Source organism: Thalia democratica, chromosome 5 (genome assembly GCF_965202585.1).
Source record: "Thalia democratica chromosome 5, ktThaDemo2.hap1.1, whole genome shotgun sequence".
Classification (NCBI taxonomy): domain Eukaryota; kingdom Metazoa; phylum Chordata; class Thaliacea; order Salpida; family Salpidae; genus Thalia; species Thalia democratica.
Genome location: NC_139169.1, coordinates 28,396,312 through 28,416,906, shown reverse-complemented (window position 1 = coordinate 28,416,906; position 20,595 = coordinate 28,396,312). Strand labels below are relative to the sequence as shown.

The 20,595-nt window shown below is 22.0% G+C and overlaps 1 protein-coding gene across 1 annotated transcript; it reads left to right on the top strand.

Annotated features, from left to right (window-relative positions):
- Window positions 1–1,470: 1,470 nt before the first annotated feature.
- LOC145836137 (erlin-1-like) lies at window positions 1,471–19,432 on the top strand. Its single transcript, XM_082943949.1, has 10 exons — window positions 1,471–1,572; window positions 2,291–2,313; window positions 2,986–3,113; window positions 4,702–4,889; window positions 5,637–5,769; window positions 6,722–6,813; window positions 8,175–8,264; window positions 10,718–10,797; window positions 16,685–16,876; window positions 19,022–19,432. The coding sequence occupies exons 1-10, from the start codon at window positions 1,491–1,493 to the stop codon at window positions 19,046–19,048; spliced, it is 1,035 nt and encodes a 344-aa protein (XP_082800075.1). The 5' UTR covers window positions 1,471–1,490; the 3' UTR covers window positions 19,049–19,432.
- Window positions 19,433–20,595: the final 1,163 nt, after the last annotated feature.

Below are 20,595 nucleotides of genomic sequence, written 5' to 3'. Positions count from 1 at the left end.
TTTTACCTGTAACTCTAGTTTTATAAATAAACAAAATATTTGGTGGCTAGCTTTTGAAGTTAGACAACTCAATCAAAATTGTTTTAGCTTAAAACACAATTTGGAAACTTTTTAATAGCTTACAGAAGTTGAATTGAAAAAAAAACAAAAATAACATATTTCTCTACTCTACTAAATTTAAACATAAATTTTGTTAATGAATCTGTTAAATAAAATGTTATTGAGATCAACTGTGTAGCTTTGCAGCAAATGGTACTAATGACCACTTTGAAAACTCTTATAATTGAACTCTTGTCAACACAAATTCAAAAAAAAAAAAAAGAAAATTATTTTACCTGTTACTCTAGTTTTATAAATAAAACAAAAACAGTTAGCTTTTCAAGTATTATGTCCTTTGGCAAAACATGAGTACAAAGTTGAGATAAAATTGGATATCTTCTAGTTTATAAACATGTATTTTGCTTATTAAATTTATTATTTTTAAAGGAACATTTTTACATTTTGTTTAATTTTTTATATTAGCAGGGCTAATATAAATTTTAAAAAGATAACTAGTAAAAGTCAATATTTAAAAAAAAGAAAAAAAAAAGTTGATAATATAAATAATAAATGTTATTTGATAAGAACTTCTGTGTGCTGATAACCAAATTTATAGGGTTTAATCACTTTGTGAAAAAAGTCTATTTTTACAATTAGAACTAAGCTACCAGTATTTTATGGTTTTTGAAAGTTTTAAGTAAACTTTGATTTATAAACAAACAATCAAAGTTAGAGAGAGTTCAATAAGTTCTTTATGGGAGGCCCAAACTAAAAGGCTTTATGGGAGACTAAGCTCTTTTTTTCCAGGTCTTAGAACACTTATATAACTCAAAGTTAACTTTTCTTTATAATTGGTATTTTCTTCTATGAATCAAACATTTTTGTAAAAAAACTATGATTGCTCTAGTTATTAAAGTTTAAAATACAGCATTTTTATTTAGTTTTTGGTTCTTTTCAAAAAAAATTTTTTTAAACTCTCAAGTTGTTTTTTGTATTTCGGCTGTTTTTTTTCTTTAAAGAGTGGCAAGCCTGATTTTATTTTAAGGTGTAAAAGAGATACATACAATAAAAACTTGATAAATTGAAATTTGTTGTAATAATTAAAAAAATAATAATAACATTCAAAACTGTTATGTTAAAAAGATATAGTTAACAGTTACATTATTTTAAATATTTCAAAAAGAAAATGCAGTCTTTATTTAAAACATTAAGTATTAAATAGATAAATGATAACAAAACAGTATCACAATTATTGTAGTGTTTTGGTAATTGCAGTTAACATTTTTTTCTTAGATTGGATATCAAACAACTAAATTTAAAAGAAGTTATTAAAGAAGATAAAAGTAATAAATATAGATTGCATGTTATTTTTTGTTAAATGAACACTGAAAATAGTACTTGAAATAAATGACAACAAAAATATTTAAAACAGATATAACTAACACATTACAATGCCAGCAAGCACAGTTCTTTTTGGTGTTTTGGCAATTGGTGTTGTCCTGATGTCTATGTCAATTCACAAGGTTGAAGAGGGTAAGTGTTTGTAATTTATAAAACAACACAGTTTATTAGTTAATTTTTTTTTTCAGTTTAACAAACTACATTTTAATGTTATAACATTTATAAATATAAAATATAGATTATTTTCTTTTGCTATCTTTGTGTAAGAATCATTTAAACTGTTGTAAGAATAAAGATAATTTTAATTTTACAAAAAATTTATCAAAGGTTTTCAATTTTTTTACAAAACTTCATTTACAGTGGTAAACATTATTTAATAACAAAAAATTCTACTTGAAACAATTGTAAATCTCAAAGTGATGTATTATTTTAATTAATTATTATGTATTTGAAATATTTGTATCCATTAGCAAAAATTTTTAATTTTTTTTCCAAAAAAATAAATTATTACATATGTTTAATTAGTTAAATACTAATTTAATAGTATTTAAAAAGATTAATGTTGTAAAAAGTTAAAAGTTTATTAAACAACGGTTCAACTCGAAAGTAAAGAATTAGTTGTTGAAGTATTTTGTTTATAGAGTTGGTTATACAAATTAGTTTAAAAAAGATTTAAAGTAACAGTATTATCATTTATTTCAAACATAAATTTTGACTCAAAGAATAAAACCTGAAAAAACTTAGATATATATTTTTCTTTTTATTTGTTGTTGTGAACTTAAGTTAATAGTTTAATTATCATTTATTAAAAAAAATAGTTTAAAAATTATGTATGACTTTTCGTTTGCAGGTCATGTTGCAGTTTACTATAGGGTGAGTTAAGTTAAAAAAAATATTTATGTGATTTGAATTTCTAAAAATAAGTGTATAAATTATTTTAAAATTAAATTAAACTCTAATACATTTGTACTTAAATTATTTACATTTTACATCTAGTTTTAAATTTGTTACAATTTAGTTTTACTTAGGTATTTTAACAACTTAGTTTAAATTAAAGTTTTATAACATTTTAGCAGTATATAGTGATAAACTTTTGTAGTTGTTTTACTGCTTCATTTATCTTCTAAAAATTGTTTACTCAAGTTATACATTTTACTATTTATAAAAATAAGTATTTTTTATTACTTTAGAATTAGTATAGTTAATTATTTATGAGTTATTTATTTAAAATAGAAAACAAATAGTAGTTTAATATGTACTTAATAGCTTCTTATTTATAAGGATTATTTTTACAAGTAATCAGTATATAAATAAATAATAATAAGTTTTAAAACAAAAAATTTAACAGCAACACACATTGTGTGTTTATTTCAATTTTTAATGTTTATTCTACCATAAAATATTTTAACTTTTATTTTCAAAACTAAGTTGTTTTGAAAGTTATACAAATAAAACAAAATCATATACAATAACCAACAATTGTTAAAGGTGTAACATAAAAGTTAACTGTTAATTCTAAAGAACTTGTTAACAACAACATTGTAGGGAGGAGCATTGCTAAGCAACACTGCAGGACCCGGTTACCACGTGATGCTGCCCCTAGTGACAGCATTCAGAACTGTGCAGACCACATTGCAGACTGATAAAGTAAAAAATGTCCCTTGTGGTACCAGGTTGGTAACAAAACTAAAATATGATTAAAGTGTTTAAAATACTTGATGATAAAAGTTATAGTACTAAGTTTTTTTATGCCTTAAATTAGTCAAAAGTTTAAATAAAAGATAAAGTGGTAAAGGTACCAGTGGTACCAGGTAAATACTTTTTACCAAATTAAAGTATGTGTTGTAATTTTCATACACATTTCTTAAAAAATGTTTATTTTTAAATTGTGCTTTTTATGAGTTTACCAACTTATATTTTCTGTTCAAACTTTAATAAACTTACAAAAATTCTAAGGCAAAAGTACTTAAAAAAATTATGCAATTTAAATATTAATGTTTTTATACATTTATATCTAAAGCTAAAATGTATACTAGGTTTTTAAAACTTTCACACATTATTAAAACTGTATAATATAAATTAGTTCTATTTTTCTACACTTTTCTGCTTTATATTTCTTTTGTAAAGCAGTTTTTTGTTAAGTATTGTAATATTAAGTTTTTAGAGTGAAATATACTACAAAAAGTATTAATTTTATTGTCAATGTCAAAATACTTTTTTTAACTAAAATAACATATTAAGAAACAAATTTGTCTCTTTTCCAACCTATTCAGACTAATTAATGTTTTATATTAAAAAATAAAAAAATTCAGGCAAGCTCAAATAGTTTAAGACTAAGTCAATATCATTGTTTCTATAATTGTATAACACTTAATAGAGATTTGTAGAAGTATAAAAGTTAATTTGAATTTTCATTTAAATTTCAATTCATTTCTAAAAACTGGTGATTTTTTTTTTTACTATTTTTTAATTTAAAAAAGTAATCTGTTTGAGAAAACTAAATGGTGCAAATATTTATATGCTAAAGTATGTCAGCTTTAGTATAATTTCTTTGAATGAGTTTGATAAATAAGTTTTAGTTAAGCTTATAAAATTATTAGCAATAATATAAAGTATGTAGTATTTTTATATATATATATATATATATATATTTAGTGTAGAATTTATAACAAAAAAGTATTAAGTTGATTGTTGTATCCAAATAAACAAAGCAAGTTAAAAAAAGGTACATACATTTAAAAATGTATTGAATAAAATGTCTCTTTATCTTATGACAAAAAGGTTTTGGAAGTTGTAAAAATTGTTTGTAAAAAGTAACCAACATAAAATTTACACTTAAACAGTATTGTATCATTTACAGTAAAATACTTTCAGTAATTTATGTATTATAATAATTAGTATTACTAATTAAAAATCTCTAAATTGTACTTAAACCGTTGTGTGATAATAATAATATTATATAAAATACAGTAAAGTTCTATTTTAGAAGAAATTAATATACAGATTCACTTAATTGTAAATATAGGAAATATCTGTTATTGATACATACACTGATCATAAACAAACACAAATTTAAATAAATAAGAGATCTGATTCAAAAAAAAAAAAAAAAAAAGTAACTCAATAACATATAAATAGAAGAGTCTAACATGGCAGAATAAAGTAAAAACTCAATAATTAACACAAAAGATTCTGTCAGTTAAAGCAAAAAACTCAAAATTATCTAAAAAGTTAAACTCTAAATTCAAAACTTCCAAACAGTGGAGGAGTGATGATATATTTTGACCAAATAGAAGTGGTGAACATCTTGTCAAGAGACGCAGTGTTCGACATTGTGAAGAATTACACTGCTGATTACGACCGCGCATTGATATTCAACAAGGTGCACCACGAGTTAAATCAGTTCTGTTCCGTGCATTCATTACAGGATGTTTACATCAGCAAGTTTGGTTTGTTACTCGTTCAGTATTAATATATTTTGTTAGTTTTTTTTTGTTAAAATATTATATTAAGACGTTAAAAATGCATGCTAAAATAATGTACATAATGTTATTTTACTATTCCTTTAAAGATATGTAGATCAGGAAAACAGTTCGTACTTTTAAATTTTATGGCATGTTTGTTTTGTTTATTGTTTAAAAAAGTCAATACATGACTTGAAGTTTGTTTTAAATTAAATGATTTACACACCAAATTCTTCTTAAAAAAAGTAGTTGTTCTTAGGGTTCTAAAAAAGTCTCTGTATAGTTTTTGGTATTTACTTGTTGTATAATTTCCATATTTCTATTAAAAAAATCGCTACACAATCAATTGGACATTACATGTTGCAATAAAACATCAAACCTTTAATTAGTATTCAGAACTCTTTTTTCTTAAATTTGGCAACCCTGTTGTATATGGGTTAAAATTCAATTACAATACTATATAAGTAAATGTGTTTAGTTTTACAATTTAAATCTTTAATATTTTAATTGATTTATAAATTGATAATTTCTGTTTGTATTTGTTTTAGTTTTACTTGATATTTTTTTAAACATCTCATCATAAATATAGTGGTTTCGTAAAGAGTTGGCCATTTGATAGAGTAAGTTTATATATCTTTCAAAAAACAAATTAGATCTATGAAAATCACAAAGCTTTACAGATAAACGCTACTAAGTTTGAACTTTATTTTATATACATATTATAAATAACAGACCAAATAGATGAAAATTTGAAGAAAGCCCTGCAGAACGAACTTACTGAGATGGCACCAGGATTGTTCGTACAATCCGTCAGGGTTACCAAACCTAAAATACCTGAAAGAATCAGGAAAAACTACGAACTCATGTTAGTTTTAAATTTTTTACTTGTATATTTGATTATATATATTGTTTGTTTTGCGTTAGTTATGTTTAAGAATTAAGCTGTTTTTATTTAATGTAAGAAAACTTTCATGTTGTTACTTAGTTTTTAAATTAATCTTAAATGTAAGTAAATAAATGTTAGTCTTTATAGTTGTTTATATATAAAATGATCATAAGTACTCGTTTTAATACTCAAAGAATTATAGAACTTAATTTGAATAAAGTATTAAAGTTCGTTCCAGTAACATACTTTTTAAGACTTTAAGGACTTTCTTTTTTAAGCTGTTGACTAGCACTTTTTTTTTATGAAGTTGCTTAGAAAACTATATTTAAATAAACTTTAATTGGAGTTCACCTTTTTTTTATTTTAACATTATATAAAAAGAGATAGAAAATAAAACTACTCTAGATAAAATTGTTATAAGATAATTTACATTTCAATATAGTACAGTTAATACTAATTGTACATCAGTTCCCTAATTTGATCAGCTGTGCTCATAAAACTTCATAAGAAAAAAATTGCTCACACCATATAACTTTGTAAATACTTTAATTGTAGAGTTTTTTTTATAGTGATGAATTAGTTGTATTTGTTACCACCCAGTATATAAAAAACATTAAAAAAATAAATACATTAAATTGAATTTAGGAATACGCTCTATGCACAGGTTATAAATTTATAAAAAAAAAGATGAAGTGTACGAATTGTTGTTTACTAGTTTTTCTAATGTTTCATTGGTAGTTCAAATACTATATCTATAGAAGATAGTTTTGAAAAAAAAGTCAACTTTTACTTGTAAAATGTACTTAATATTATTTAGAATTAAAAATTCTTATTGTTTGTCAAACAAATATTAACAAAATTTTATTTAACTTGTTATAAAGAAACTCACCAAGCTCACAATTATACTATAATAAACAAAACTACTTTTTAGGGAAGGTGAAAAAACACAGCTTCTGATTGTGGAGCAAACACAAAAAGTTATTGAAAAAGAAGCAGAAACTGAAAGAAAAAAAGCAATTATAGGTTGGTTGTTTTATTTTAGTTATCTAAAATTAAATAATTGTAAAAATACTTTTACTGAAAGGTTTAGAATAATATAGTTGAGCACCTACATTTAAAACGGTTTAAAATAATAGGATATAAAATTATTTGCTAAGCTAAATATTGTTTTAAAATTATATATCGACATGTATCAGTTTTGATAATTACAATAATGTGTAATATAGACCTAAAAAACGGTGTGCAAATCCGTAAACTTTATACTCAAAATTTAAAACAATATTATTTAGAATAGTTTAATTTGCACTTAATATGCACTGATTATATTGCAAAAAAAAAAAGATTAGGAAATTATTTTTCTCAATGTTAAAATTTTATATGTGCATTATATTGGTACACTATTAACGAAGTCTTTTAAATTTATGCCAAAAGCATAGCTTAAAAAAAGAGAGTTACAATTGGTTACCAATAAATATTAGTATATGTTAAAAATTTTTAACAAAATCCACACCTCATAAGTATATAAAACATGATAATTTAAAAAGTAAGCCTAAGCTAACACTAGTCGCAAACATAATTTTAAATGTACTTGGTTGTCTGATTAACTCATTAAAACATTATTGTCACACAGGATATTTTATATTAGTGAGGATGTATTAATAAGTTCAAGTTTATCAAAAGTCCAATTTTCACTTAGCAATTTGTGTTGTATCATGATTTAAAACGGATTTATTTAATTAAGTATTTGTTGCTTAGGCTGATACACCTATTAAGAGTTTTGTATTAATTTTTTTGTAAATAAAATTAAACTTTTTTCAAACAGTTAATTACAAGTCCACTTTTTACTATAAACTTATGTTTTTTTAGTTTATACATTTTCAGATAAAATATAACGTTTTATGTGATAATGTTTTATTTTTCCACTAGTCTTTAAAATTAGGTCAGCTCATCAGAAGATTTTTTAGACAAAAGTATATACAATATGCGTTAAACAACTGAAAAAAGTTTATTTATTTTTACTAAATTATTTAAATTTAGTTTTATCTAACTAATGTTTATGGATTTGTTTTAGCAATTGAGTACAGTTTTGTGCATACTATTTTCTAAAAGCTTTTATTAAAACACTGGAAAACAATTTTGTCTGCATAAAAAAAAAGCTATATTTCAATGTTTGTGTTGATACATATAATATTTACATTAATTGAAAAGACTTATTTGTTTTGTTCTGCTAAACAGAATGCTTAAAACTTAAAAACATATGAAAATGATAAATTAATGAATTTTAACTTAATTTTATTTTATGGTTTTCAAAACTATTGTTTTTATATTGACTTAGCTTGTTTAAAGTACTGTAATACTGGAAAACAAAATTTAATTAATTTCAGAGGCAGAAAAAATAGCGATGGTTTCAAAAATTCAATTTGATCAGAAAATTGCTGAAAAAGAAACGGAAAGGCGAATTTCGGAGATTGAAGGTAAAATATATAATTTAATAAATTTTATATTTTGTATAGATGTTACAATTTTATAAAGATAAAAGATGCAAGACTGTACAGTATGATTTAATTATCTAATGTTTTTCGTTTCATGAGTTTTGATTAAATAATAAATTTAGTTTCTTTAATTTCAAAAAGTAATGTTATTTAAAGAAAACACTACACAAGTAAAATTAACAATTATAAATTATATTTAATTTGTACTTCGATATTTGTTGTACTTTTTACCTATTTTTTTTAAAATCAAGATAATTAAGTTCAACAGATCTTATTGGCTACGAGTAACCTAATAAAATAAAATTATATGTTGTAAATATTAAAATGTCAAAGTTTTAAAAATATTTTTAGTGATAAAATTTTAACTGAGAGCATGTATAATAAGATTATATAAAAGTCTCATTACATATTAAATTTTAAAGCGCTGCATAGTTGCTGTGATTTAATGAATTATTGAAATGAATGTTTTAAATTTTTACATTTAACTTTAATCCGCCTGTTTATTATGAATTTGCTAAGATATAATGTGTTTAAATGTGTACTTAAGTTGCATTTCAGTATTACAAAGTCTGAAAAGTTTTTAGTTAAAAATACTTTGAAGCATTGGTTATATAACACCAATTTAAAAAAAATTATAATCAAATTTTGAAAATTGTTTAGTGCTGTAAATAACCTTAAAACTTGATATAAAAAAGTTGTAAAACTTATTTACATTTTACAGTACTATTAAAAAAGAATATATCAAAAATATATTTTCTTAATTTGTGATATATTGTAAAGATAAAACTAATAAATTAAAAAACAAAACTTTGCTGTACTAATGTTATAGCTACTAAAAATAAAATCACTACATAAAAGATAAAAATTCACATAGTATAATCTTATACTTCAATAAAAAAAGTATTTTAATAATTTATACAAATTTTAGTCAAGTTACAGTATACAGTGTTAAAAACTTAATATTATTCGGATTTAGCAATGAAGTGTAAAATTATAGTTTTATATACTTTTTTGTCTGTTGATTTTTTTTCTTTACAGCTGATAAAAATAATTAATTATAAACTTAAATTTGCTGATTAGACCAAGTAGAAGTAATTATAAAAATCAATAATTTTACAACTGACTTGAATTGTTTAAACCTAATTTAAATGTAACAGGATGTTGAGATAGCAGTTGTATTTGAATTTTGCCTCAATTTTATCTTAGTTGAATTATATGTGTAGAACTTCAAAATAATAACTAGCTGTGGTAATAAGTGTTAAAAAAATATTTATAATCTTTATTTTAATTATAACAATTTTTCACATTTCTGGTAGCTATTATAACATAAATTTTACTGTTTAGCTTATCCATTAAGTAACTGGTATATTTTTACGAAGTATTTTTCAAAGTATTCAAATAGTTCTTTTTGCATGTGAAATATTAGCTAAAGTCTATTTAAATTTTTATGTTTAAGTTTACTAATTTGAAAAACAGAAACGGTTAAGAAAAGTTACCTATAATAAATAGATACATCACTTAAGTTCTGTAAAGAATGCTTATCGAAAATAAATAAATACTTATCTTTCGATGTTTGCACAACTAATTGAAAGAGAGCTATTTTTAATTGAATTTAATATAACTCAATATGTTGTTTTCTTATAGGGAAATATAAAGTATAATGACTACGTGTTTAATTTACGTTTATCGATTTGAGTGACTCATTTCTATTGTTTGCTCAATAGTGCTTATTTTTAATAAAATTGACAAAGAATTAAATTTTCATAGTTGTGCTTAGTCATTTTGTTTAGTTTCTACCGAAATTTTTATAATTTTAATGAATTTAAGTCGAAAACAAATAATATATTTTTTATGTTATGTTTAACTTAGCTGGTGATTTATTAATTGCATTTATTGAATACATTTATTAAGTCAGTAAACAATTAAATTATTTTAATTAAAAACTAAAGTTAATCATATTTACTAAATTAGGATGATCAACTATTATTTTTAAGCAACTTCTTTGCTTCATTAACATTAATATGATAAGAATTCCAAAATCCAAAGTTTGTAGAGCATAATGAGCCTTTTACAAATTTTTCAAAGCAGTTTTAGTTTAGAATGTACCTATAATTTATTAGCAGAATGCTATATAAATTTAAAATTTGCTTCCAACAGTTTGTAATTGTTTTAGACTTATTTTGAAATTTAGTATTATAATTCACATTTTTACAACTGTTTATTATACTTATTTTTAACATATATTATCTTATGAAAACTTTGATACATTTTTTACTGTGGATGCTACTTGACTATTTTTTGATTTATGCCAAAAGATACAACAATAAACTAAAGTTTAAAAAAAGTAAGTCGTGAGCAGATCAACTGAAAACTTTTTCGTAACTAATTTGTTATTAATTAATACCTTATAATAATAATGTTATATTTGTATGCAGATCAAACTCATTTGGCTAAGATGAAAGCGGAAACTGATGCAGAATGTTACAAACAAATAAAGCAAGCAGAAGCTAATAATGTTTGTTTTATTATTTGTAATTAATATTTATTAGTTTTAAATGTTACAAATAAATAAAGCAAGCTGAAGCTAATAATGTTTGTTTTATTATGTGAAATAAATATTTATTAGTTTTACATGTTACAAACAAATAAAGCAAGCTGAAGCTAATAATGTTTGTTTTATTATTTGAAATAAATATTTATTAGTTTGAAATGTTACAAACAAATAAAGCAAGCTGAAGCTAATAATGTTTGTTTTATTATTTGCTAATAATATTTGTTAGTTTTAAATCTTACAAACAAATAAAGCAAGCTGAAGCTAATAATGTTTGTTTTATTATTTGCTAATAATATTTGTTAGTTTTAAATGTTACAAACAAATAAAGCAAGCTGAAGCTAATAATGTTTGTTTTATTATTTGCTAATAAAATTTGTTAGTTTTAAATGTTACAAACAAATAAAGCAAGCAGAAGCTAATAATGTTTGTTTTATTATTTGAAATAAATATTTATTAGTTTTAAATGTTACAAACAAATAAAGCAAGCTGAAGCTAATAATGTTTGTTTTATTATTTGCTAATAATATTTGTTAGTTTTAAATGTTACAAACAAATAAAGCAAGCTGAAGCTAATAATGTTTGTTTTATTATTTGAAATAAATATTTATTAGTTTTAAATCTTACAAACAAATAAAGCAAGCTGAAGCTAATAATGTTTGTTTTATTATTTGCTAATAATATTTGTTAGTTTTAAATCTTACAAACAAATAAAGCAAGCTGAAGCTAATAATGTTTGTTTTATTATTTGCTAATAATATTTGTTAGTTTTAAATGTTACAAACAAATAAAGCAAGCTGAAGCTAATAATGTTTGTTTTATTATTTGCTAATAAAATTTGTTAGTTTTAAATGTTACAAACAAATAAAGCAAGCAGAAGCTAATAATGTTTGTTTTATTATTTGAAATAAATATTTATTAGTTTTAAATGTTACAAACAAATAAAGCAAGCTGAAGCTAATAATGTTTGTTTTATTATTTGCTAATAATATTTGTTAGTTTTAAATCTTACAAACAAATAAAGCAAGCAGAAGCTAATAATGTTTGTTTTATTATTTGAAATAAATATTTATTAGTTTTAAATGTTACAAACAAATAAAGCAAGCTGAAGCTAATAATGTTTGTTTTATTATTTGCTAATAATATTTGTTAGTTTTAAATGTTACAAACAAATAAAGCAAGCTGAAGCTAATAATGTTTGTTTTATTATTTGCTAATAAAATTTGTTAGTTTTAAATGTTACAAACAAATAAAGCAAGCAGAAGCTAATAATGTTTGTTTTATTATTTGAAATAAATATTTATTAGTTTTAAATGTTACAAACAAATAAAGCAAGCTGAAGCTAATAATGTTTGTTTTATTATTTGCTAATAATATTTGTTAGTTTTAAATGTTACAAACAAATAAAGCAAGCTGAAGCTAATAATGTTTGTTTTATTATTTGAAATAAATATTTATTAGTTTTAAATCTTACAAACAAATAAAGCAAGCTGAAGCTAATAATGTTTGTTTTATTATTTGCTAATAATATTTGTTAGTTTTAAATCTTACAAACAAATAAAGCAAGCTGAAGCTAATAATGTTTGTTTTATTATTTGCTAATAATATTTGTTAGTTTTAAATGTTACAAACAAATAAAGCAAGCTGAAGCTAATAATGTTTGTTTTATTATTTGCTAATAAAATTTGTTAGTTTTAAATGTTACAAACAAATAAAGCAAGCAGAAGCTAATAATGTTTGTTTTATTATTTGAAATAAATATTTATTAGTTTTAAATGTTACAAACAAATAAAGCAAGCTGAAGCTAATAATGTTTGTTTTATTATTTGCTAATAATATTTGTTAGTTTTAAATGTTACAAACAAATAAAGCAAGCTGAAGCTAATAATGTTTGTTTTATTATTTGCTAATAATATTTGTTAGTTTTAAATGTTACAAACAAATAAAGAAAGCTGAAGCTAATAATGTTTGTTTTATTATTTGCTAATAATATTTGTTAGTTTTAAATGTTACAAACAAATAAAGAAAGCTGAAGCTAATAATGTTTGTTTTATTATTTGCTATTAATATTTATTAGTTTTAAATGTTACAAACAAATAAAGCAAGCTGAAGCTAATAATATTTGTTTTATTATTTGCTATTAATATTTATTAGTTTTAAATGTTACAAACAAATAAAGCAAGCAGAAGCTAATAATGTTTGTTTTATTATTTGAAATAAATATTTATTAGCTTAAATGTTACAAACAAATAAAGCAAGCTGAAGCTAATAATGTTTGTTTTATTATTTGAAATAAATATTTATTAGTTTGAAATGTTACAAACAAATAAAACAAGCAGAAGCTAATAATGTTTGTTTTATTATTTGTAATTAATATTTATTAGTTTTAAATGTTACAAACAAATAAAACAAGCTGAAGCTAATAATGTTTGTTTTATTATTTGTAATTAATATTTATTAGTTTTAAATGTTACAAACAAATAAAACAAGCAGAAGCTAATAATGTTTGTTGTATTATTTGTAATTTATATTTATTTGTTTTAAATGTTACAAACAAATAAAGCAAGCAGAAGCTAATAATGTTTGTTTTATTATTTGAAATAAATATTTATTAGTTTTAAATGTTACAAACAAATAAAACAAGCAGAAGCTAATAATGTTTGTTTATTAATTGCTATTAATATTTATTAGTTTTAAATGTTACAAACAAATAAAGCAAGCAGAAGCTAATAATGTTTGTTTTATTATTTGAAATAAATATTTATTAGCTTAAATGTTACAAACAAATAAAGCAAGCTGAAGCTAATAATGTTTGTTTTATTATTTGCTAATAATAATTGTTAGTTTTAAATGTTACAAACAAATAAAACAAGCAGAAGCTAATAATGTTTGTTTTATTATTTGTAATTAATATTTATTAGTTTTAAATGTTACAAACAAATAAAACAAGCTGAAGCTAATAATGTTTGTTGTATTATTTGTAATTTATATTTATTAGCTTAAATGTTACAAACAAATAAAGCAAGCAGAAGCTAATAATGTTTGTTTTATTATTTGAAATAAATATTTATTAGTTTTAAATGTTACAAACAAATAAAACAAGCAGAAGCTAATAATGTTTGTTTATTAATTGCTATTAATATTTATTAGTTTTAAATGTTACAAACAAATAAAGCAAGCAGAAGCTAATAATGTTTGTTTTATTATTTGCTAATAATATTTGTTAGTTTTAAATGTTACAAACAAATAAAGAAAGCTGAAGCTAATAATGTTTGTTTTATTATTTGCTATTAATATTTATTAGTTTTAAATGTTACAAACAAATAAAGCAAGCTGAAGCTAATAATATTTGTTTTATTATTTGCTATTAATATTTATTAGTTTTAAATGTTACAAACAAATAAAGCAAGCAGAAGCTAATAATGTTTGTTTTATTATTTGAAATAAATATTTATTAGCTTAAATGTTACAAACAAATAAAGCAAGCTGAAGCTAATAATGTTTGTTTTATTATTTGAAATAAATATTTATTAGTTTGAAATGTTACAAACAAATAAAACAAGCAGAAGCTAATAATGTTTGTTTTATTATTTGTAATTAATATTTATTAGTTTTAAATGTTACAAACAAATAAAACAAGCTGAAGCTAATAATGTTTGTTGTATTATTTGTAATTTATATTTATTTGTTTTAAATGTTACAAACAAATAAAGCAAGCAGAAGCTAATAATGTTTGTTTTATTATTTGAAATAAATATTTATTAGTTTTAAATGTTACAAACAAATAAAACAAGCTGAAGCTAATAATGTTTGTTGTATTATTTGTAATTTATATTTATTTGTTTTAAATGTTACAAACAAATAAAGCAAGCAGAAGCTAATAATGTTTGTTTTATTATTTGAAATAAATATTTATTAGTTTTAAATGTTACAAACAAATAAAACAAGCAGAAGCTAATAATGTTTGTTTATTAATTGCTATTAATATTTATTAGTTTTAAATGTTACAAACAAATAAAGCAAGCAGAAGCTAATAATGTTTGTTTTATTATTTGAAATAAATATTTATTAGTTTGAAATGTTACAAACAAATAAAACAAGCAGAAGCTAATAATGTTTGTTTTATTATTTGTAATTAATATTTATTAGTTTTAAATGTTACAAACAAATAAAGCAAGCTGAAGCTAATAATGTTAGTTTTATTATGTGAAATAAATATTTATTAGTTTTATATGTTACAAACAAATAAAGCAAGCTGAAGCTAATAATGTTTGTTTTATTATTTGCTATTAATATTTATTAGTTTGAAATGTTACAAACAAATAAAGCAAGCTGAAGCTAATAATGTTTGTTTTATTATGTGAAATAAATATTTATTAGTTTTAAATGTTACAAACAAATTAAACAGGCAGAAGCTAATAATGTTTGTTTTATTATTTGAAATAAATATTTGTTAGTTTTACATGTTACAAACAAATAAAACAAGCTGAAGCTAATAATGTTTGTTTTATTATTTGCTATTAATATTTATTAGTTTGAAATGTTACAAACAAATAAAGCAAGCTGAAGCTAATAATGTTTGTTTTATTATTTGAAATAAATATTTATTAGTTTTACATGTTACAAACAAATAAAACAAGCTGAAGCTAATAATGTTCGTTTTATTATTTGTAATTTATATTTATTAGTTTTAAATGTTACAAACAAATAAAACAAACATAAGCTAATAATGTTAGTTGATTAATTGTTTGTATTATAATTAATTAAGAAAATAATTTTGTTTTTTATAATAATGTGTTTGTAGAATTAAGTATATGTAGGATATGAATTATATTTTATTAAACTTTTAAATAGTTTTTATATTGCTGCTTAACTAATAAATAAATTTTAGTTAATTTAATTTAAAGATATACAATTTATAACAATGTTTTCTAATGGACAAATTTACTTCTATCTTGATTGAATGAAAAATAAAATTAAGTAAAAATGGTGCATTAAACAATGTTTAAATTATTAAGAAAGAACTACACCAGTGGCTAAACTGTACAAAAAGTATTTGTCAAATACATAAGCTAGTATGTAGAATAACAAGTTATTGAACAAGTTTGACATTTGATGTAGTTTTGTGACATTATACTGTGAGCAAATACTGAAATGGAAATTATTTTTTAAACTTAAATTGATTAGTTTGTAAAATAAAAATATGACGACGTCAATAAGTTTTTGAAGTTATGAATTTCGTTAAGTTTTAAAATTAACCTTGAATAATGGAATAATTATCCAAGAATTATAGTTAAATCATTACTTACTAAGTTTGATTTACGTAAGTTTTAATAAAAATATTGCAAGTTACCGTCTGATCACTATGAAGCACTAAAATTTTGTATTTTTATAAAATAAAGTATTAAAAATAAGTTATTATATAAAGTTAGTTTAATAAACCATGATCACTTTGATAAGTACTAAAAATGTAATTGTATCAAATCAAAAAGCCAAACTAGTGTTATTTTTATTCAACAACCACTAAAAATTTAGAAATAAATATTGAAGATAAAGAATGTGTAGATAGTGATTCTCAACCATTTAATAACAAACTATCAATGTAGTGTAATTCATAATATTTTCATACATAACATTTTAGTAACGTTATACTTTTATCATTTCAAAGCTTTATAAGAAAGTATATTTTAACAATATTTCATTTGATATGTACTCCTAGTTATTTGAAAATGAAACACATTGAAATTATTTGAATTAAAAAAATTCTAGATATTTGTTTTTTAGTTTTACTTTTATATGGTATTACTTTAAATATAATGATTTTTTCTTTGTTTGACTTATATTATTACAGTTGATATTCACACCTGAGTACTTGGAAATGAAGCGCATTGAGGCGGTGAGCCAACTATCGAAAGTTTACTACGGACCCAGCATTCCGCAGATGATAGTCGACAGTTTCAGTGCTGATAAGAAGGATGCGGGGCAATCGTTGGGCGAAATGGTGGCAAATACAGTGAATAATGCGAATAAGGGGTCTGATTTTGTAAGTGGTTTAGTGATCTTATAACTGAAAATTTTATACATCAAATGTAAAGAAAAAAACTCTTTAAGCTTTAAATCTATATAATATATTTTAGTAAAAGTAATTAAATAATGTTAAGTTCATTTAGTAGTCTTCCTTGTTTTTTATTTTCGGTAAAGACGACTTAGCTAGCAAAGTTATCAGATTTTTTAAATGGTATGTAAAATTTCTAAAAATCGCTATCTATATAAAGCCTAAGTAATTTAGTGAAGAATAGTAGTAATTTCAGGTCTAAAGAATTTAGGTTTTTCAGACTAGTGAGTACTGAGTTATTTTTTAACAAATCAGGCTGTCTCAAGTCATCTCCTGTTAATTTAAAAAACTTTTAAAATTTACTTGAAAAAATCGGGCCGACTCAGGCTAGTTGAAATTTTTTAGAAGTCTTACTTAGGCTTTCTTCTAAAACTTAAAAAAAAATTTCTCTTTAAATTATTTCTTTTAAATAACAAATATTTTTTATAAATCATTATGATTTTTTTTAAGTGTTTTAAATTTTAAAAGCCTTTGGCTCTTAAGTAGATATTTTTTGAGTTTTTTCGCATACTCAGGCTATTTTATTGTAAGTTAGACTAGTTTTAGACCACTCAGGCTGACTTTTTTGTCTTAAAGAAGGACAATCTTGCATACTTTTATAGATTATTTCACTTTGTAAATTAGCTTTAAGTTGTAAACAGTATAACAAATTAAGTAATAGAAAAAACATCTTGTTTATTCTAGCAGTTAATTAAATTACTTGGTAGTTTTATTTAAAAATAAGTTAAATTATTTTCTAAGCTTAGTAAAAAACAAATGATTTTAAATTAAACAAAGGCCTGCACAGAACTAATACAAAGTTTTTTAAGTTTTTGTTTAGTTAAGTTATTTTTAACTAAAAAGTTAAAATATAAGTCGCTCATTTTGAAAAGTTTATTAATTAATTTTGTTTAGCTCTTCATCAGAATAAACTTGTTAAAAACTGATACTAATATTGTGCAAATTTAGTTATAAACAGTAATTTTGAAATACATAACTAAAAATCGTTACGTCATAAAGCATAAAAGTATGTTTAAAATGTTTGAATTATAGTTGAATTATACTTAGCTGACTTGAAGTTGTTTGTAAAAATATCAGACCAAATATGTAGCAAATAGCAGATTATCAGATCAAATATTTAGTAAATAGCAGAATATCAGGTCAAATATGACTCTGCATTATATTACAACAACACTAATAAGTGTTTTTTGAATCAATATATTTTATGCATAAATAATAAGTGATTTTGTCAATCAAAAAATGCGTTTTTTGTTGATTGATGATTATGTACTTAGTTACACAACTTTGCCCAACACAGATTCGCCCAACTCATATTAAACACCAGGGATGCATTGCCAATGCATTACAACAATATACGACAATAAACGACAACAATAATACTAAAACACGCTATTTATAAAAATTTAACTTATAAAATATCTCTTTGTTTGCAAATTTTCGGCTCACGAGTTCTAATAAACAAAGATTCTAGATCTGAGAGATAGTAAGTGTTTCTCGCTCTAGAGCACTTACCATCTCTCAGTTCTAGAATTTAGTTATTTATTGTCGTATTTTTGTAATATACTTTTTATTTAATTTTGTTTCAGGTAAAATTTTTACTATCTTAAATGTTTTTGTTTTAACAGTTTTGTTTTACAAACAATTTCAAGTCAGCTAAGTATAATTCAATTATAATTTAAACATAATTATATGCTTTATGACGTAACAATTTTTAGCTATGTATTTCAAAATTACTGTTTACAACTAAATTTTCACTATGTTAGTATCAATTTTTAGCAAGTTTATTCTGATTAATAGCTAAACGAAATTAATTAATAAACTTTTTAAAATAAGTGACTCATGTTTAAACTTTTTAGTTTAAACCAGTACCAAAACAAAACTATTCAAAAAGTCATTTTAATTCAGATTCTTATTTTTAATTTTTAAACAACCAAGAATGTGACTCTTATAAAGTTCAAAAAACGTATCTAGTTTTATAAGTTATACATTACAAATTTTTGCGAATTATAAGTAACAAAAGTTGACTAAATAGAAATTACATTAAAAAAATGAATAAATACAAATATTACACAGAAACCACATGTAGACAAGAAGATTTAAGCTGAAGCAGAAATTGATTGTTGTTCTTTGCTAAGTATATCTTTGCTTTGCATTGTAAAAAATAAGTTGATCTTAATCTAATTTTTCTGTTATTTTTGTTAGTTGAAATGCAAATATGCCTAGTTGATCAGTCAAAAAAAAAACTAATTATCAAACTAATTCAATTTTTTTTTAATTTAGATTATATAGTTTAAATAAAATATACATACTTTTTTCTATTTACTTATTAAGTTTAGTTAAAGTTAATTTGGTTGTTGTTTATTAAAAAAGTTTAAGTTTATAGAAATTTAAAAGTTTCAGTATTTTAAAAACTAACAGTTATGTTTTACAAACTAATTATGTTATAGTGCAATTAAATTAAATTGTGTCAAAAATATTGTTATTTTGTGCCTCATAGAGATTTTCACAATAATTAAGTTTTTATTAATATGCTATTTTTTTAGTTTAAAACTGTAAACAGTTAAGTTTTTTTTTTTGTGTTTTATTGATTTTTTCTCGTCAACTTGTTTAAATATAGTGTTGTATGTTATGTTTTTCATTTATCTTTTGTAGTTTTTTGTATTAAACAGATGTCTACATTTATTGCAGCTGAAGTATTAAAAGTTATATACAATAGGACTATAAAAAAATATAGTAAATAAATTTAAACGAGAATTTTTTTCAATAACTTCGTTGGTTTGCAAATACCTTTTATCTTAAAGAATAATATTGTTTGAAAGTAAGCAACATCTGTCTAAAACTTTGACATTTTTATTTATTATTCTAAATCCTTAATTAAAAAAAATTCTTTATTTTAATTGGTACATACTTTGACTTAGTAAGTTTACCAACATTATAATTTGTATTAGGCAAGTGTACCAATTAACTTCTCAAGTACAGTAACCTGCCAACTAGGTACAAACTTTGAACACAAAAGTGCTTACCCAACCGATGCGTACCTAGGAAATCTTGGTTTTTAATTAGCTATGTTTAGCCTAACACAATCATGTTATAAGCCACTAAAATTAACAGATTAACACACTACATATTTATTTAAAGTTTATTAGAAGTCTTTAGTATTTGTTAAATTTATTATTTATAGGTAAGTATTTTTGTATGTAGTTTATATTCAACCCAGAATTTTAAATCTATTAATAATGCTGTCTTGTATTTACTTCAATCTTTAAAATTTACATAGTACACATAAGGTACATATATAATTTACCAAGTTTAAATAATAAATTTAAAAAAAAATGATCAACCTTATATTTAATTCCGTTTATTGTAAAATGCGAGTGTATACTTCTAAAAAAAGAAACAACAAAAAGTGTCTGCTAAACCCAACGACAAGCTTTACTATCAGAAATGTTTTCATAAGCATCTAGTTCTAAATAATCTTCAAATGTCATGATTTTTATTTATATCGCTATTTTATACGCAATGTAACATTTATGATACAATCATAGGGTATGTAAACGTTAGTTTCAAAATTCATTATTTTCTTTAAATAGACTAACTGTACCATGTTTGCACAATATTGGATTTGATATACAGTTCGTAACTTCATA

Excerpts from the sequence above, each read along its gene's own strand:
- LOC145836137 (XM_082943949.1), top strand. The coding sequence starts at position 1,491 with ATGCCAGCAAGCACAGTTCTTTTTGGTGTTTTGGCAATTGGTGTTGTC. Across the intron at positions 6,814-8,174 it reads AAGAAAAAAAGCAATTATAG|AGGCAGAAAAAATAGCGATG; the intron begins GTTGGTTGTTTT and ends AATTAATTTCAG. Across the intron at positions 8,265-10,717 it reads GCGAATTTCGGAGATTGAAG|ATCAAACTCATTTGGCTAAG; the intron begins GTAAAATATATA and ends ATTTGTATGCAG.